At 32.2% G+C, this 14,189-nt stretch overlaps 1 protein-coding gene across 1 annotated transcript in view; it reads right to left on the minus strand.

The window, feature by feature from the left end:
* The window catches only part of SPINK5 (serine peptidase inhibitor Kazal type 5), a gene marked incomplete at its 3' end in the record, with an annotated part of 87,200 nt that extends 76,367 nt beyond the window's left edge, over positions 1-10,833 (minus strand). Inside the window, 4 exon segments of the mRNA XM_049786525.1 lie at positions 944-1,007; positions 2,386-2,513; positions 9,277-9,308; positions 10,779-10,833. Coding sequence (XP_049642482.1) covers positions 944-1,007; positions 2,386-2,513; positions 9,277-9,308; positions 10,779-10,833 — 279 coding nt within the window.
* Positions 10,834-14,189: the final 3,356 nt, after the last annotated feature.

The raw sequence follows: 14,189 nt of genomic DNA on the forward strand, positions 1-14,189 counted from the left end.
TGAACACAAGCAAAGTAAATGATTGATTTGGTTTACAATGGAGACCTGAAGGTCTCACACATTCCTGCCTTACACTGACAAGGAAGATACTAGCTTGATTAGACCAGTGATGTTGAAGAAATTTGGGTGTGCCTGGCTTGACAATTATTTTAATTATGTGTCAGGAACAAGAGAGAACAAAAGAAACTACTAAATAAAAAGCTACATAAGAGACTCTAAGTGATGAGTAGTTAGAATATTTGGTGTTAGCTCTATTTTATCAATAACTTACTGCGACATATTGTAGATGAAGACTACTCCCAAGTGAATCTAGAATTCTTAATTTTTGCATGCAAAAATTACTTATAAAATAATAAGTTAATTTTATTTTATAAATTAAAACAGAACATTCTAGCTAAAATAGGGAAATTGTCAGCTACTAAAAATGTTACACTAGAAAGTAAAGGAAGACAAGAGAAAATAAATAAAATGAACTGAGTGCCAGCTGACATGTAACTGGTTCTTTAAGTGAATTTTCTTAATTGATCAAGATTCCACTTTAAAGATGGAAGAATTTGAGTCCTAGAGGACCATACGTTTTTCAAGTAATGTAGAAAATAAGAATTCAAATTTAAACATAGTTCTACAATCTGTAAAGGCTCTTGTTGGATTAAGACAGGGCAAGGAAAAGATTCAAATGATCATGGAAGCCAGATGTCACACTGGCTTATCCATTTCTCAACCTCTGTCAATGCCTAAAGTGTTTTCAAGAGTTAGGTCATGGGGTTGGGCCTATGGACAAGCTGTACCAGCCCACCCCTGGACTAAGCCTGTTCCCTCCCTTCTAAGTAGTTGGCTCCACAATGAGTATGACCTAGTAATTAGGAAATAAGTACATAGTTCTAAATACAGTCAAACATAATCTTGATAGCAAATATGACAAGGTGACTCTAAATAGTCTCACCTTTGCTGGGTCAGTGTCTCTTGCTAAATGTCTGGCTTTTTTCTGGCCTTTTGCTTCTCTTTCTCTGAAATAAAGAATTAGTATATATAAACTATGCTTGACCAACTCTTAGGAATAATATCATAAAAGTTTTTATTGTTCTTTTTAGCCCAATCTGAATAACAGGGGTATGTCCAGCAATGAGTACAGGTATCAAACGTCTTTCCATTATTCTAAAAATTATTATAAATATAGTTTTGCTGATGGTAACGCAGTTCTACATTTAATTATATAATAGATATTTTTAGTATACATCTAAAACCTAGGCAGTCAACAACTCTGAGTGCCAACTGTATGATTGATGGACTGTTCTCTTTGAAATTCCATATTTACATTGGAACAAAGTCTTCCTTTCTGTTTCACCTTCCAAGGACCCACGAGAGAAAATAATCAATTTAAGGATATTTTGAATTCTTTCATACATATTAGCTCATTTGCATTTTACTTTACAGGGGATAAGACAAGGTCATTCACTTTTCTCTGAGCCTCTCCTATCCTGTTAATTATATCTTTTAGATCACTTCACTAGAAGCAAAGCATGTGATCAAAGCTTTATTATTTTAATATTTTTGACCATGTAAAATTAAATTTTCAGACACTCACTATCCTGACATTTAAAAGATTTATGATAAAACAATTATCCTAAATGGGTAAGCTTAACATTAGCATGGTACCAGTGTTGAGGTTTGAATGGCTGTCAAAATGTAAGAATAATCTCCTTGTTCAAAGACATATTAAGAGTGATAAATATAGTGAATTTGCAACCAAAAATTCAAGCCTTTTTATACTTGGAGAAAAGAAAATAATGTTCACGAGCATTGCAGATATGTCAGAACTTTTTTGACACTTTTTTTTTTGAGAGCAAGGAGCTAGAAGCTGTATTCAACTCTAGATGAATTCATCTCATCTAGCATAATCTTACACATGTAAATATTCTGGCAGCTCAAAGTCTTGAATAGAATCAACTACGTCTTTCTGCTGGATTGTTACCACTGAGAGATTGGCATAATGCCCAACTGGTTTTTCTCAGTGTCTTAGAGAATAGAGTCAGGTCTTAACAGGCCTAGGAAATCTGACTTTTTAAATTTTTTTTCCTACAGGTAAGGACTAAAGTGGAACTATTCCTCAAAAAATGATGTCATATGAAAGATGCAAAGTTCTATATAAGGTCTTCTTATTATACTCTGAATATTTTGAAATATCATTTAAGTGATAAAATCTTTTCAGGTAGGTGACACATTCTATTGTATCTGATGTTAGGTGTCAGAGCAACCTGCTGAACACTATTATTCTAACTACTTTTAATTAGAAAAATATACCTGACAGAAAAACAAAAATACATTTAGCAATTTACAGAATGTCAGCTAATACATACACCAGAAATAAGGAGAAATTTTACTTACAGTATTACTTTACATGAGGTACATTTATTGATGAATGTTAGTTGATCAGGACTTTGAAAAAATGTTTGATCTTGGGAACATAACAATTTTCCATTTTTCATCAATGCCCGAAATTCATTGCAAGTTTCCTAAGAAAAAGGTAGCATTTACTAAAATCTTATCTGAAACATTCTTTTCCATGATAATAGAATAATGTCGATATATGTGCTGTGGAAACACACATCTTTAGTGTAAAAATTTTTCCCTAAAATTTTGTGCTTTTTCCCCCCTCCTGCACAGGCACCGTAAATATTGGGGTCATTTGAAAAGGAATTCCCTTGGCCTAAGAAAAAAACAGGGTTTCTCCACCCTTGGAGTATATTGTCATGGGATTAACTATAGACTCCGTACAGGTTCATTTACTCTCCCCTTGGTGCTTTCGTGCTGTTTGGAAGACTTCTGCTCCGTCCTGGGTTATAAAGTCAGACTCTGTATCTAAAGATCTCAGTATCTACACAAGTCAAGGGGTGGGACTTATAATGAAGTCTTTCTTTGTGGTTCTAGAAGTTCTGCTCCCTCAGTGTCATTTTAATCCGTCTTCTGTGGTTGGTGGTCTTGGTCTTTGCGTTGATCCTAGGATGTTTCCAGAATACCCATTCCATTGCAATTGTCTCAGACAGACCTTTGGAACTGGAGATCATGGTTGTTGTGCAGGCCATAGCTCAAACTCTAAACTAGGGCTTTTTTATTGGTCCCAGGATACATATAGACCGGTAATGGTTCTATCAGCCAGTCATCTGTAGATCGCAATCTTGGCTTTTGGACAGACCAAAGGGTGACAAGTCTTCTGATTTTGTCTTATCATTAGCTGGTAGGGTAGGATAACCTGCTCTTAGGTCAAGTTGTTCCCACAATTTTTCTTCTTTTTTAAATTTATCTATCTAGTTTTTGTCGATTTCATTGTTTTGATGTAGTTATTGAAGTTGTTGTCTTCATTTATAATTATATATTTATTTTCTTCCTTTCTTTCCTTTCTTTATGTGCTCTGCCATGTTTTTATCTCAAGATCATGGCTTTTATGTGGTGCTTACCTTTATTGTTGGAGTGCTCACTGGATATTTTATTTGACACTTCTTTTTGTACTGTGGGGTGATTCACCTTTTTCCCCTTCATCTCTCAAACCGATGATGAGAGCCTCTAGAAGGACACCGCCCATTTTCTGCATATTTGATTTTTACCCCAGTTTATTACTTTTCTCTTCTTCAAACAAAACCATGTAACTTTATCTATCTAGTCCCGCCTCCCAGTTACAGGAGGAAATAAGGGAGCTACCAAGACCAAACAGGTGTAAGACCACTAAGTAGCAAGTTAGGCACAGAGGAGACCACGTTTTCTTGCAGCCTGGGGGGGTGAGAGAGGAAGATATGGGAGGTAGGATGGGAACGGAGGTGTAGGGAGAACAATTCGGTGATGGGAATCCCCCTGATAGTGTTAACATGTACCTAAAATATTATTGTCAACAATATGTAAGCCACTATGATCAAAATAAAAATTGTATTATTAAACATTTTCCCTAAAATTTATATAGTCTTGTAAACCAATATTACTTCAATAAACTAACAAAATTAAAAATAACTTCTCAGATGGACTGAAGTGGTATTACAAGGTTAAACACTTGCTTTATGCAAGGCAGACCCTAGCTAAACCCCTGTATGGTCCTCCAAATTCACCAAAAATGATCCTTGAGCAGAGTTAGGAGTAAATCCCGAGCACCACCCAGTGTGACTCTAAAATTGAACAAAAAGAAACTAATATAGAGTAACTTACTTGAGTAATTTTACCAATGACACACTAGCTTCTTTGAACACAAAACTTTCATTCAATTGATACAAAGCACTCAGAATTCTCTTAGATATTTCAAATTATGTAATAAATACTCATCTGACACAATTAAAATGAATTTAACTTGAGTGACTCAAAGTCAAAAGACCTGAGTGCACATATCAATGTTCACATTCACAAATCTTATCAAATTAGCTTCTCAAAGGTTCATTTGTCCTAACTAAAAATTCGGAGATATAAATATATATATGTATATATATATTTCACATACTTTGTGAGAATTAAATATTAAGTATATAAAACTTTCAAATAAAGTCAAATATATCATTTATATTTGACATACATTTTATTCTTCTCTTCCTGCTCTTTTATGTTTTTAGTAGAATATGATGCATACAAAATATTTAGCATGCAACAGCACATCATAATCGCTGCAAAATGAACTGTAGAAAAGGTGCTAAAGGATAAAAATAAAGTATGTGAGCATTCGGAAAGGGTCCTGTAAGGTCATAGAGAACTCAAAGGGCCAAGGTGCACTAGCTTAAAGGAGCCTGGTGTGGCCCCACTACTAGGACCTCCTGATCACCTCTGGGTGTATCCCCAAAAAGAAAACCAAACAACAGAAGTGCCTCTGTTCTTACTGCTCAAAGGATTACCTCTATAAGGATATCAACTTCCAGAAATACTAATAGTTTTTGAAATACTAATGATACATTAGAAATAGTAATACTGATGTTCATTTACAAAAGTAAATTCCTCAGTCATCTAAGTTAAGAATATATATTTCTGGATAGGCCCTTTTCTGAAATAAACATCTGACATGTTAATATGAATAATGAACAGAAGCAAACATACAATAAAGTTATGAAGCTTAAGTTTCCTAGCCCTTCACTAGTATGTCCCGATTCCTCAATTCCTGGGAGAGGCCCACTTTTATTTTTAAATTTGTATTCTTTCTTTTCTTAAAAAGGGCTCCAGTCTCCAACTCAGTCTCTACCAATACCAATACAAGTATTATAATAAAGTCTTAGGAATCTGTGGAAATATAGCCAACTTTTCCTAAAATTTGGTTAAATTTCTTTCCTTTTTGTTTCATTTGTTATTTTATTGTTTGGGAACATATTCAATTTGACCTTTATTTTATTATTCTGCATGAAATACTTCAAGACAAGATAACTTCAAGTCTGAAGTTGACACCAGCAATTTAAGTTTCATGCTATTCATAACGTCCATTGGGGCTTGTCTCTAGCACCATAGAGTCTCCAAAGCATTCACGGGGAAACCCCTGGAGAGTTTGGAGCAATATTGAAATATAATCCTGGTGATCCTCAGTATCCTCAGGCTCAAGCACTGAAACATAATCTCAGTTAACCAAGAATCACCAGGCGTAGCCTACAAGTCCCTTTAAACAATCTGTGGGAAGCACAACACAAAATAAGATTACATGGTATACTATACTTAATTTTGATTTTGTTTATTTGTTTTTATAAATTCCAATGATATCAATGTGTTAAGTCTAAGGAAAAGAGAAAACACAAATTGACTAATAAAATAGAAATAAGGAAAATTCCTTGAAAATGAGAATTTTTTTATTTGCTCATTATATATATTTTATTGAAGATCTGTTCCATACCATTCACATTTTTTTCCAGGAGTTTAAAACAAATCATGAGTTTGCAAACTCTGATTTAGAATATCAGAACCTTAAATAGCCACTGTGTCTCTAAAGCAAGTCTTTTGTTTCTTGTTTTTCTTGGGGGGCCACACCCGGTGACGCTCAGGGGATACTCCTGGCTATAGCTCAGAAATCACCTCTGGCTTGGGGGACCATATGGGTTGCAGGGGGATCGAACTGCCATCAGTCCTAGGTGAGCCACATGGAAGGTAAACGCCCTACCGCTTGCCACTCACTGTTCCGGCCGCTTGTTTTTGGGTTTTTACCAAAAAAAAAAAAAAAAAAAAAAAAAAAAAAGAATAAAGATCCTTTTAGCAGAAAAAATTAAAGTTATTTGTTTATTTTGGTTTGGTGCTCAGGGATCACTTCTGGCAGAGTTAGATATGACTGCAGTGGATTGAACCGGATTCAGCAGCATGCAAGCCAAACCAAGCATCCTACTCACTATACTATTGTTCTGGCTCATTGATAGAATTTTTTTTCTTTTTTAATTACTTTAGTTAAGAACCATGGTTACAAGGTTGTTCATAATACAGTTGAGTTTTTTTCTCACAATTATAAGATTGTTCATAAAGTTGATTAAGTTTCAGTCATACAATGTACACCAGCCTTCATCAGTGCACATTTCCCACTACCAATGTCCCCCATTTGATAGAAAAATTTTAAGTTACTATGCTTTAATAAGTTCCACGATACAGTAGTAAGCCAGCAGAGGATCATTACCTAAATGTTGCCTGCCATCAAATGTTAAAGTGATTCTAACAGATTATTAAACCCAGAAAATAGTTGGAAGCACTTTCAGAATGATTAATAATGAAAAATAAAGCAACTACACTTGAGACCAGTGCTGGGATTTTTTAAATAAATAATTATCTACTGAAATCTCTCTAAGATTATTATCACTACCCAATGATCTTATCTGAGTATCACAGTAATAATTTATTGCAACAAAATGGCAATAGCTTCTTACAATGTCTTTGATCTCTAATTCTATACTCAGACGAAATTGTAAGAACTGCTTAGTTTTCTTGATATATTGATTGTGGAAAGTGTAAGCAAATATTTTGTGTTATATAAGCTTAGAAAATCCTGGTACCATTGTAACCAAAATATAATCCTTGTGAGGTAGAACATAACTTATTTAAAACAAAAATTTATGACAAAACTAGAACAAAGCTTTAAGAAATCTAAATGGCCAAAAATATATTAGTCAGGATAACTTAGGAAGTAAACTTCTCCAATGTCACAATTAGATGAACACCTAATTTCTAGAAAGATTCACTTCTTTTACAAATGGACAACCTAAACCTGAAAATAATTAAGAAGTTAATCTGTGTTTGATTGGTTAAGATGAAACTCAATGCTATTTTCCCAAGTTATTAAATTAACCAATGAAAAGAAACTGGAAAAGAGCACAAAATTTGAAAGTAGTCATTGGCCTCTCTCTTGAGGAGGGGAAAATAGGAAGATCATTCTAATTAGCATTATAAAGAATAATCAAAAAGTAGTATGTCAAGTTCAGAAAGGCATCTCCCAGACTATGAAGATGACTTTTCAGCAACCATTTAGTTGCAATTTCACTGCTAGTCTTTGGCTTGTTACATTTAATTTGTGTTTGAATTTTCTTCACCTAGCTCAGGTATACACCTTTTATTTTTCTGTTTTCTTTACTGGCTGTGATAGAGCTTTTTGTCTTTTTTTCCTTTCTATTTTCTTTATTTAAGCATCATGGTTACAAACAAGATTATAGTTGAGTTTCAGTCATATTATTCCTCCCCAGACTTCAAAATAAAATCCTTGACCCATCTCTTTAAAGCACTAATGAGGTTCCTTTAAGCTTTAGAGATAGCCCCTTCCATGAGTATAAAGTAAAGCCTATGGTGAAGTTCCTTGCATATTAAAATAGTGCTTCTCCCTGCTGTTCTGGCTTATGTTTACAATGTTCAATTTAATACATTTCATTAACAAAAAGAACTCACTAAATTTTGGGGGAAATAAAATTTCTAGCATGTATAGAAAGACAAAATCAAGAGTTTTTATTTCTGACAAAATACCCAAGACTATGATTTCCAGATAAATGATTACTCCCTTGTGTTATTCATACTTCTGAATCAGGAAAAGTTAAGTATATAATTTTCAAGTGCTTTGCACTTGAAAAATCATTAAATTAAAATTAATGACATTAAAATTGGGGCTTTTAAAAATAAATATGCACTGAAAAGCACCACCATTATCAAATAAAACAGAAAAGAAAATTACAGTTTTGTGCATATAAAATTTACACTATTTACCTATTATTTTGTTGTCAATATGAAACATTCATGTATTTCTTTAAGACACCAAAATCCAAACTCTTTATTTTCTTTTCTTTACATATATAATAGCTTGTTAACTTTTCTTTAATTACCCGGCTTATATGAAATAATAGACCTTGTCATAACACATCAGGACATTCCTGCAATATGAGGGGAAAAAACTACTGTTTTTGAAAGCCATAACTTTTTTTCTATATACAGCACTATTTTTAGTTCAAGAATAATGGCATAGTTACAGATATGAGTGATTGTATGTTCATGCGAGTGTGTGCATGTGTGCTTGTGTTTATTCCATTCAGCTTGTGTGTCAAATAGTTAAAAATTTAACTTCTATGGAAATAATATGTCATTTATTTTATTTATCTCCTATCAGAGGTGTTCTAATTTGTTCTAAATTGAAAATATGCTTACAACTCAGCTTCAATATTAACTTCAGAACATGTTCTAATACTTTTCTAGAGAGAATTAACTTTAATTATCCTAAGAAGTATTTATATTGCCTCCACCAATAATTCTTTTATTACATCAATTAATTTTTCTTAACTGTTATGAATGTGTTTCATATTTATATGATCTGTATATTTTATTAAAAGATCTTGAATTGCCTTCTTTTTCCACTAAAATCCAATCTTTATGATAACTGGGTTACTGTTTGCTTTTGTTACTTTAGTTTATTACAACACTTCTATAATATCACAAAAGCTCAATACACACCTATTGAATAGAATAGATACACAGTGTACAGAATGCAGTGACTCCTTTAGATGTGATATTGATTAACTTATTTGAGCTTACAATTCGTCATAACATTTTCAGGTGTTTCATTGAACAACAGTAATTCTTTTAAAGCACTCCTTTACCACATAGATTATCTCCTGAAAACATCCATTAATACTTCGTGTGTGTGTGTGTGTGTGTGTGTCTGTGACTCATGTCCTGATTCATACAGACCTGTTTCAGCTCTTTCAACAAAAGTATCTATCAGTACAATATATCTGTATTATAACATAGAGGTGTTGACCACAAATCATTTTTCTTTAGGGATCTTTGAATGGGAAGAACAGAAAAAGCAGGACTAACCTGATTTCCATTCCCACCGACAGCACCTAGGACTAAAATACAGAGACCAAATTTAAGAGAATGCAAATTATTTAAGAAATGAAATGAATAATTCACTAATTACAGTGAATTCCTGCCTTCTTTTATAACCACATATTGTAAAATCACCGATTGCTTTTGAACACAATAAAAATTATTATGACAAATAAAATGAGGGTTATCATCAGATTAGTATACACATTTAAAATGGCCTAATCAATTAAAGGTTCAATTACTTTGGAAAATCATACTTATGTAGGGCTAGAGAGATACATGTGCCCTCAAAACAAACAAACAAAAACACTCAAATGCTTTCTAGTCAATAAAAACTTCTAAATATTCTTTCAGGACATGCTGTCATATATTCTTAAAATCATAATCTAGAATCCTTGTAAAATATACACAAAATTATAATATTTTAAAGCATACTATAACATTTATGCATGCATATTGTAAAATAATCTGAAATCTGGTAATTTAAATTTTTACTGCAGCTGTAAAGATCAAATAATAATTAAGCTTAATTAAAATCACAGACTTTCATTAACATTGATTTTTTTGTTACTTACATAATTATTTTTGGAAAGTGAAAATTATTTGTGTCCAATGAGCTCTTAGTTCTCATCCCTGAGGTTTCCTTTTTTAAATACAGATATTTCAGAATAAGGCAAGTCTAGGCAATTTATCTCTTTCAAAATCAGAACAAATTTAGAAGTCAAATCTACTTCCTATTCTCCTGAAAGTCCCTTACATAAGAAAATGCTTTCTACTCATTTGATGACTGAAAGCACAAAAATAAAATTATTAGAGTGGTACTACTATTATAAGACAAAGGTATATTACTAAATTTTATTTAAAAATATTTTATTGATAAACATTATTTATACACATGTATAGCATACATATGTTTGAAATATACAAATATATCTAATTGTCAGTATAAAATTATGTTTTATCACATATATTAAATATGTAACTCATCTCAGTCTATTTGATATTGGATGAGGAGACTATAAAGAAGAATCCATAACTCTTTTTGAACTAATGTAGAATTAATACTTGAATTTCTGAGAGAAATTAAAAGAATAATTTCTCAGATAAAATTTAGATTATTACTATGGTGGTATATATGATCCAGATTATTTGTATGGATCAAAATGTAAGATTTTCAGGTACCCAACTCTAATGCTGTATAACTGAAGCCTATATATAGCTGTAAAAAGTTAATTAAATTAATGTTTTAAAAATCCAGATGATCTCTAAATACATACAATTTCTGAAGATTACAACACAGTCATAAAATCTCACATAAAATTCTTTAAAAATTTGTGTCTGTCAAGATCTTTCATGAAAATGTATACACATATATACCTATACACATATACACTATTTATATGGAGAAGGCAAGAGAAGAGGAAGACAAATCCATGTCCTGAGATTTGTCATGTGTGGTAAAAGTTTTAGATTACATGTAAATTGCTCACCTTGTATGAGGCAAAGAGCCAGGGTCAGAATCATTGGAACTGTGGTTATCTTCATATCGAAGATGATGTAAGTTGGTTATAAGTCTGCTTCTTGCATTGCTCACCAACTGGTGCTCTAAGACTAAACTCATAGTGAGGCAGCTCACTTTTTTATATCTTCACCCTCAACCCACACATTTGTCTATGACCAACACATAGAACCAGTTGGTCAGGTCTGATTCTATCATTCTTCCTGTTAAAGTTGAACAAAGTAGAACAAAGTCTATTTCTAAGATACTTCTCATGTATTTTTATCGAATTAATCACATAAAGTAATGGATTGACTTTATTTAAAACCCTACTCCCCATAGTGCTATGTTAAAAGTGAATTCCTCAGTAACATCAGATGTATTGCCTCATAGACAAACATATGTAACTGAATTCCATTTCTAAGTAGGAGGAAGGAAGAAGAGAGATGGACTGCCCTACAAGTAAGATAAAGATTGAAAAATATTCATAGTTGGAGAAAGTTGCTTATAATGAGGAATCAATAATTGGAATTCCTGTTGTTCTTTTGTCTGCATCTTCTGAAATGTATCACAGCTCAAAGATCAGTTAGAATATCTAAGAAACAACCTTGCAAAACTTTACCATTAGATACACAGGGAATGAAATCTTAGAGAATCATTAATGTTCCCAAGAGTACACAAGTTAGAAAAGTCAGAGATGGTTCTTGAAATAAACCCACAGTTTAGAATATTATTCTCCATGCAATCCTTCCCCATTACAAGGCAGAAACTATGTAAGCAAAGTTTTAAGACAATTAAATTCTTTTTTTATTTCTCAAATAGTTTATTTTTATTACTATCTTTATTTAAACACCTTGATTACAAATATGATTGTAGTTGGATTTCAGACATGTAAAGAACATCCACCTTCACCAGTGCAACATTCCCATCACCAATATCCCAAATCTCCCTCCTCACCACCCCACCCCACCCCCTACCTGTACTCTAGACAGGCTTTCTACTTCCCTCATTCATTCACATTGTATGGTAGTTCTCAATATAGTTATTTCTCTAACTGCGCTCATCACTCTTTGTGGTGAGTTTCATGTCGTGAGCTGAACCTTCCAGCCCTCTTCTCTTTTGTCTCTGAGAATTATTGCAAAAATGTCTTTTATTTTTTTTTAATCTCACTCTGTAGGACATCTTATATTTTAGAGCCAAATGCATACAGTTTACACCAACCCCAGAGTCATAAACAGAACAAAGTTTGACATTCCACATCACATAAATCCCTATTTTTTTAAATTAGCTTGTTGGAACCAGAGCAATGGTTTAGCAAGTAAGTAAAGCTTCTATCTTGTACACAGAAGACCCCACTTTTATTTTCTGTTTAACAAATGGTTTCCTGAGGTCCCCCTCCAGGAGTGATTCCTGACCATATATGTAGTAATAAGTTATCCTGAGCATAGTGAGTGAGGTGTGGACTCTCCAAATATTGGTTCAGTGATTTTTCCCTAAATTTAATTTACACCTATATTGTTTCACTAATTAGTTACTAAAGAAAATGATGAGTCTCCCAAGAACAGAAGAAATCAAATATTTAAACTGTGTAGGGCTGGAGAGATAGTACAATGGGTAGGGTGCCCGCATTGCATATTGCCAATATGGTTTCATTCTCCACCACCTCATATGGAGCCCTGATCACTGGCAGGAGTGATTCAGAAGTAAGCTCTGAACACAGCAGCATGTGTCTGACAAAACAAAAAATATAAACATATACTAGATAAATGTACTTTTCCATAGGTCCTTTTTCTGCTCCATAAGATTTTTTTTTAGAATCTTGAATTAATTTATTAGCTTGAGACCTCACAATGAAACATGCAAAGATGACAGACCTAAATGGTTTGAGTCCACAAAAGGTTTCACAATATTTAAATAAAAAGTTGGTTAGTTATAGGATCATATGCCTCTCTTTAAGATTACTACAAAAGATGGATCTAAGATCAGTTATCAAAATACTTCCTTTTCCCATAAAATAGTTAAATTTTTTTTATAAAAGTGTAGTTAGTAGTCTCAAGTCTGTGATATTATCTTTGTTTTTATCACTGGTTTTGTAAAATATATGTTCATAAGAGTCAAGTTAAAATTGCATTACCTTAACATTTACATTTCTTATAATATAAATAAATAATATAATAGAAAGAGAATGGTATAAAAAATCAGAAAGTTTATTTCTAGTACAAATTATTCATCTATACAATTTAATGAAGCAAATCTGATTTTAGTACAAAGTAGACTTTGATCCAAGCATTGGCTCACAAATTACTAGTAATGTTGCTTTTGAAAAGTGACATTTTTCTTTGAATCTGTTTCCTAACTACAAAATAGGAACTATTAATAAGTATGCTATATTATTATATTAAATTATAATGTATCAAATAATATGCTAATTTATTAAATCACATATATTAACATATTAATACTGTATTAATTATAATACATTGATATGTAATATATTGGTATATTAAATTAAATATAAGATAAGATATATAATATAATAATTACATAATGTATATGAATACATGTTATAATTATATTATATAATATATAAATATATTGCATTATTATAATAATTATAATAAGTATATATACTATTGTTATATTTAGTGATTTAGTGATAATACATGTGCATATGTGTTATACAAATACAAGTAAATGTGATATGCCCTATAGTTATCAATAGTTTGTCTTACATTCTTATGCTGTACAACAATGTGACTATAGTAAGTAATTTATAAAATTCTATGAAAGTAAGAAAATCTTGTACAAACATGTTAAAGCAATTTTAATTTAACTGAGCAAAGAATGGTACCCTATCAATCTCAGGTGACATTGTACAATCAGTATGTTTATGTTCTTCTAAATGTGTTTTGTATTCTGAAATGTTCCTAATAATCAAAGTATTAGCCACTTATAACTTTTCAAAATCATTACTAGAGTTTCAATAGATATTGAATCTTGTATCTTTCTTTAACAATTTCTAAATATTGGCGTACAAATGCTTTTTCCTTTATTTTGTATGATCATATTAAATATGTGCTAAACATGCATGATTTGAGGTAGGAAAGAAAGTGCAATGTCTTACAATAGAATCAAGTCATAATAAACTCTGATGCATCACTATGTAGCTCAATGGAAGCATTACCTGGAGTAGATGTGGGGCGCGGGTGGAACAAAAGATGATTGCGTCTCATAAGAATCTCTGCTATGAGGAAAGACTAAAGGAACCAGTTTCCTTCTTACAGGAAAGAGTTTCTCGTTGACACCCAGCACCTTCTGAAATGATACATATAACATTTGGAAGAGAAACCTTTCAAGAGAAAAATAAACTAAAATAATGTAGTTAGCACCCACATTAGAAATC

Source organism: Suncus etruscus, chromosome 14 (genome assembly GCF_024139225.1).
Source record: "Suncus etruscus isolate mSunEtr1 chromosome 14, mSunEtr1.pri.cur, whole genome shotgun sequence".
Lineage (NCBI taxonomy): Eukaryota > Metazoa > Chordata > Mammalia > Eulipotyphla > Soricidae > Suncus > Suncus etruscus.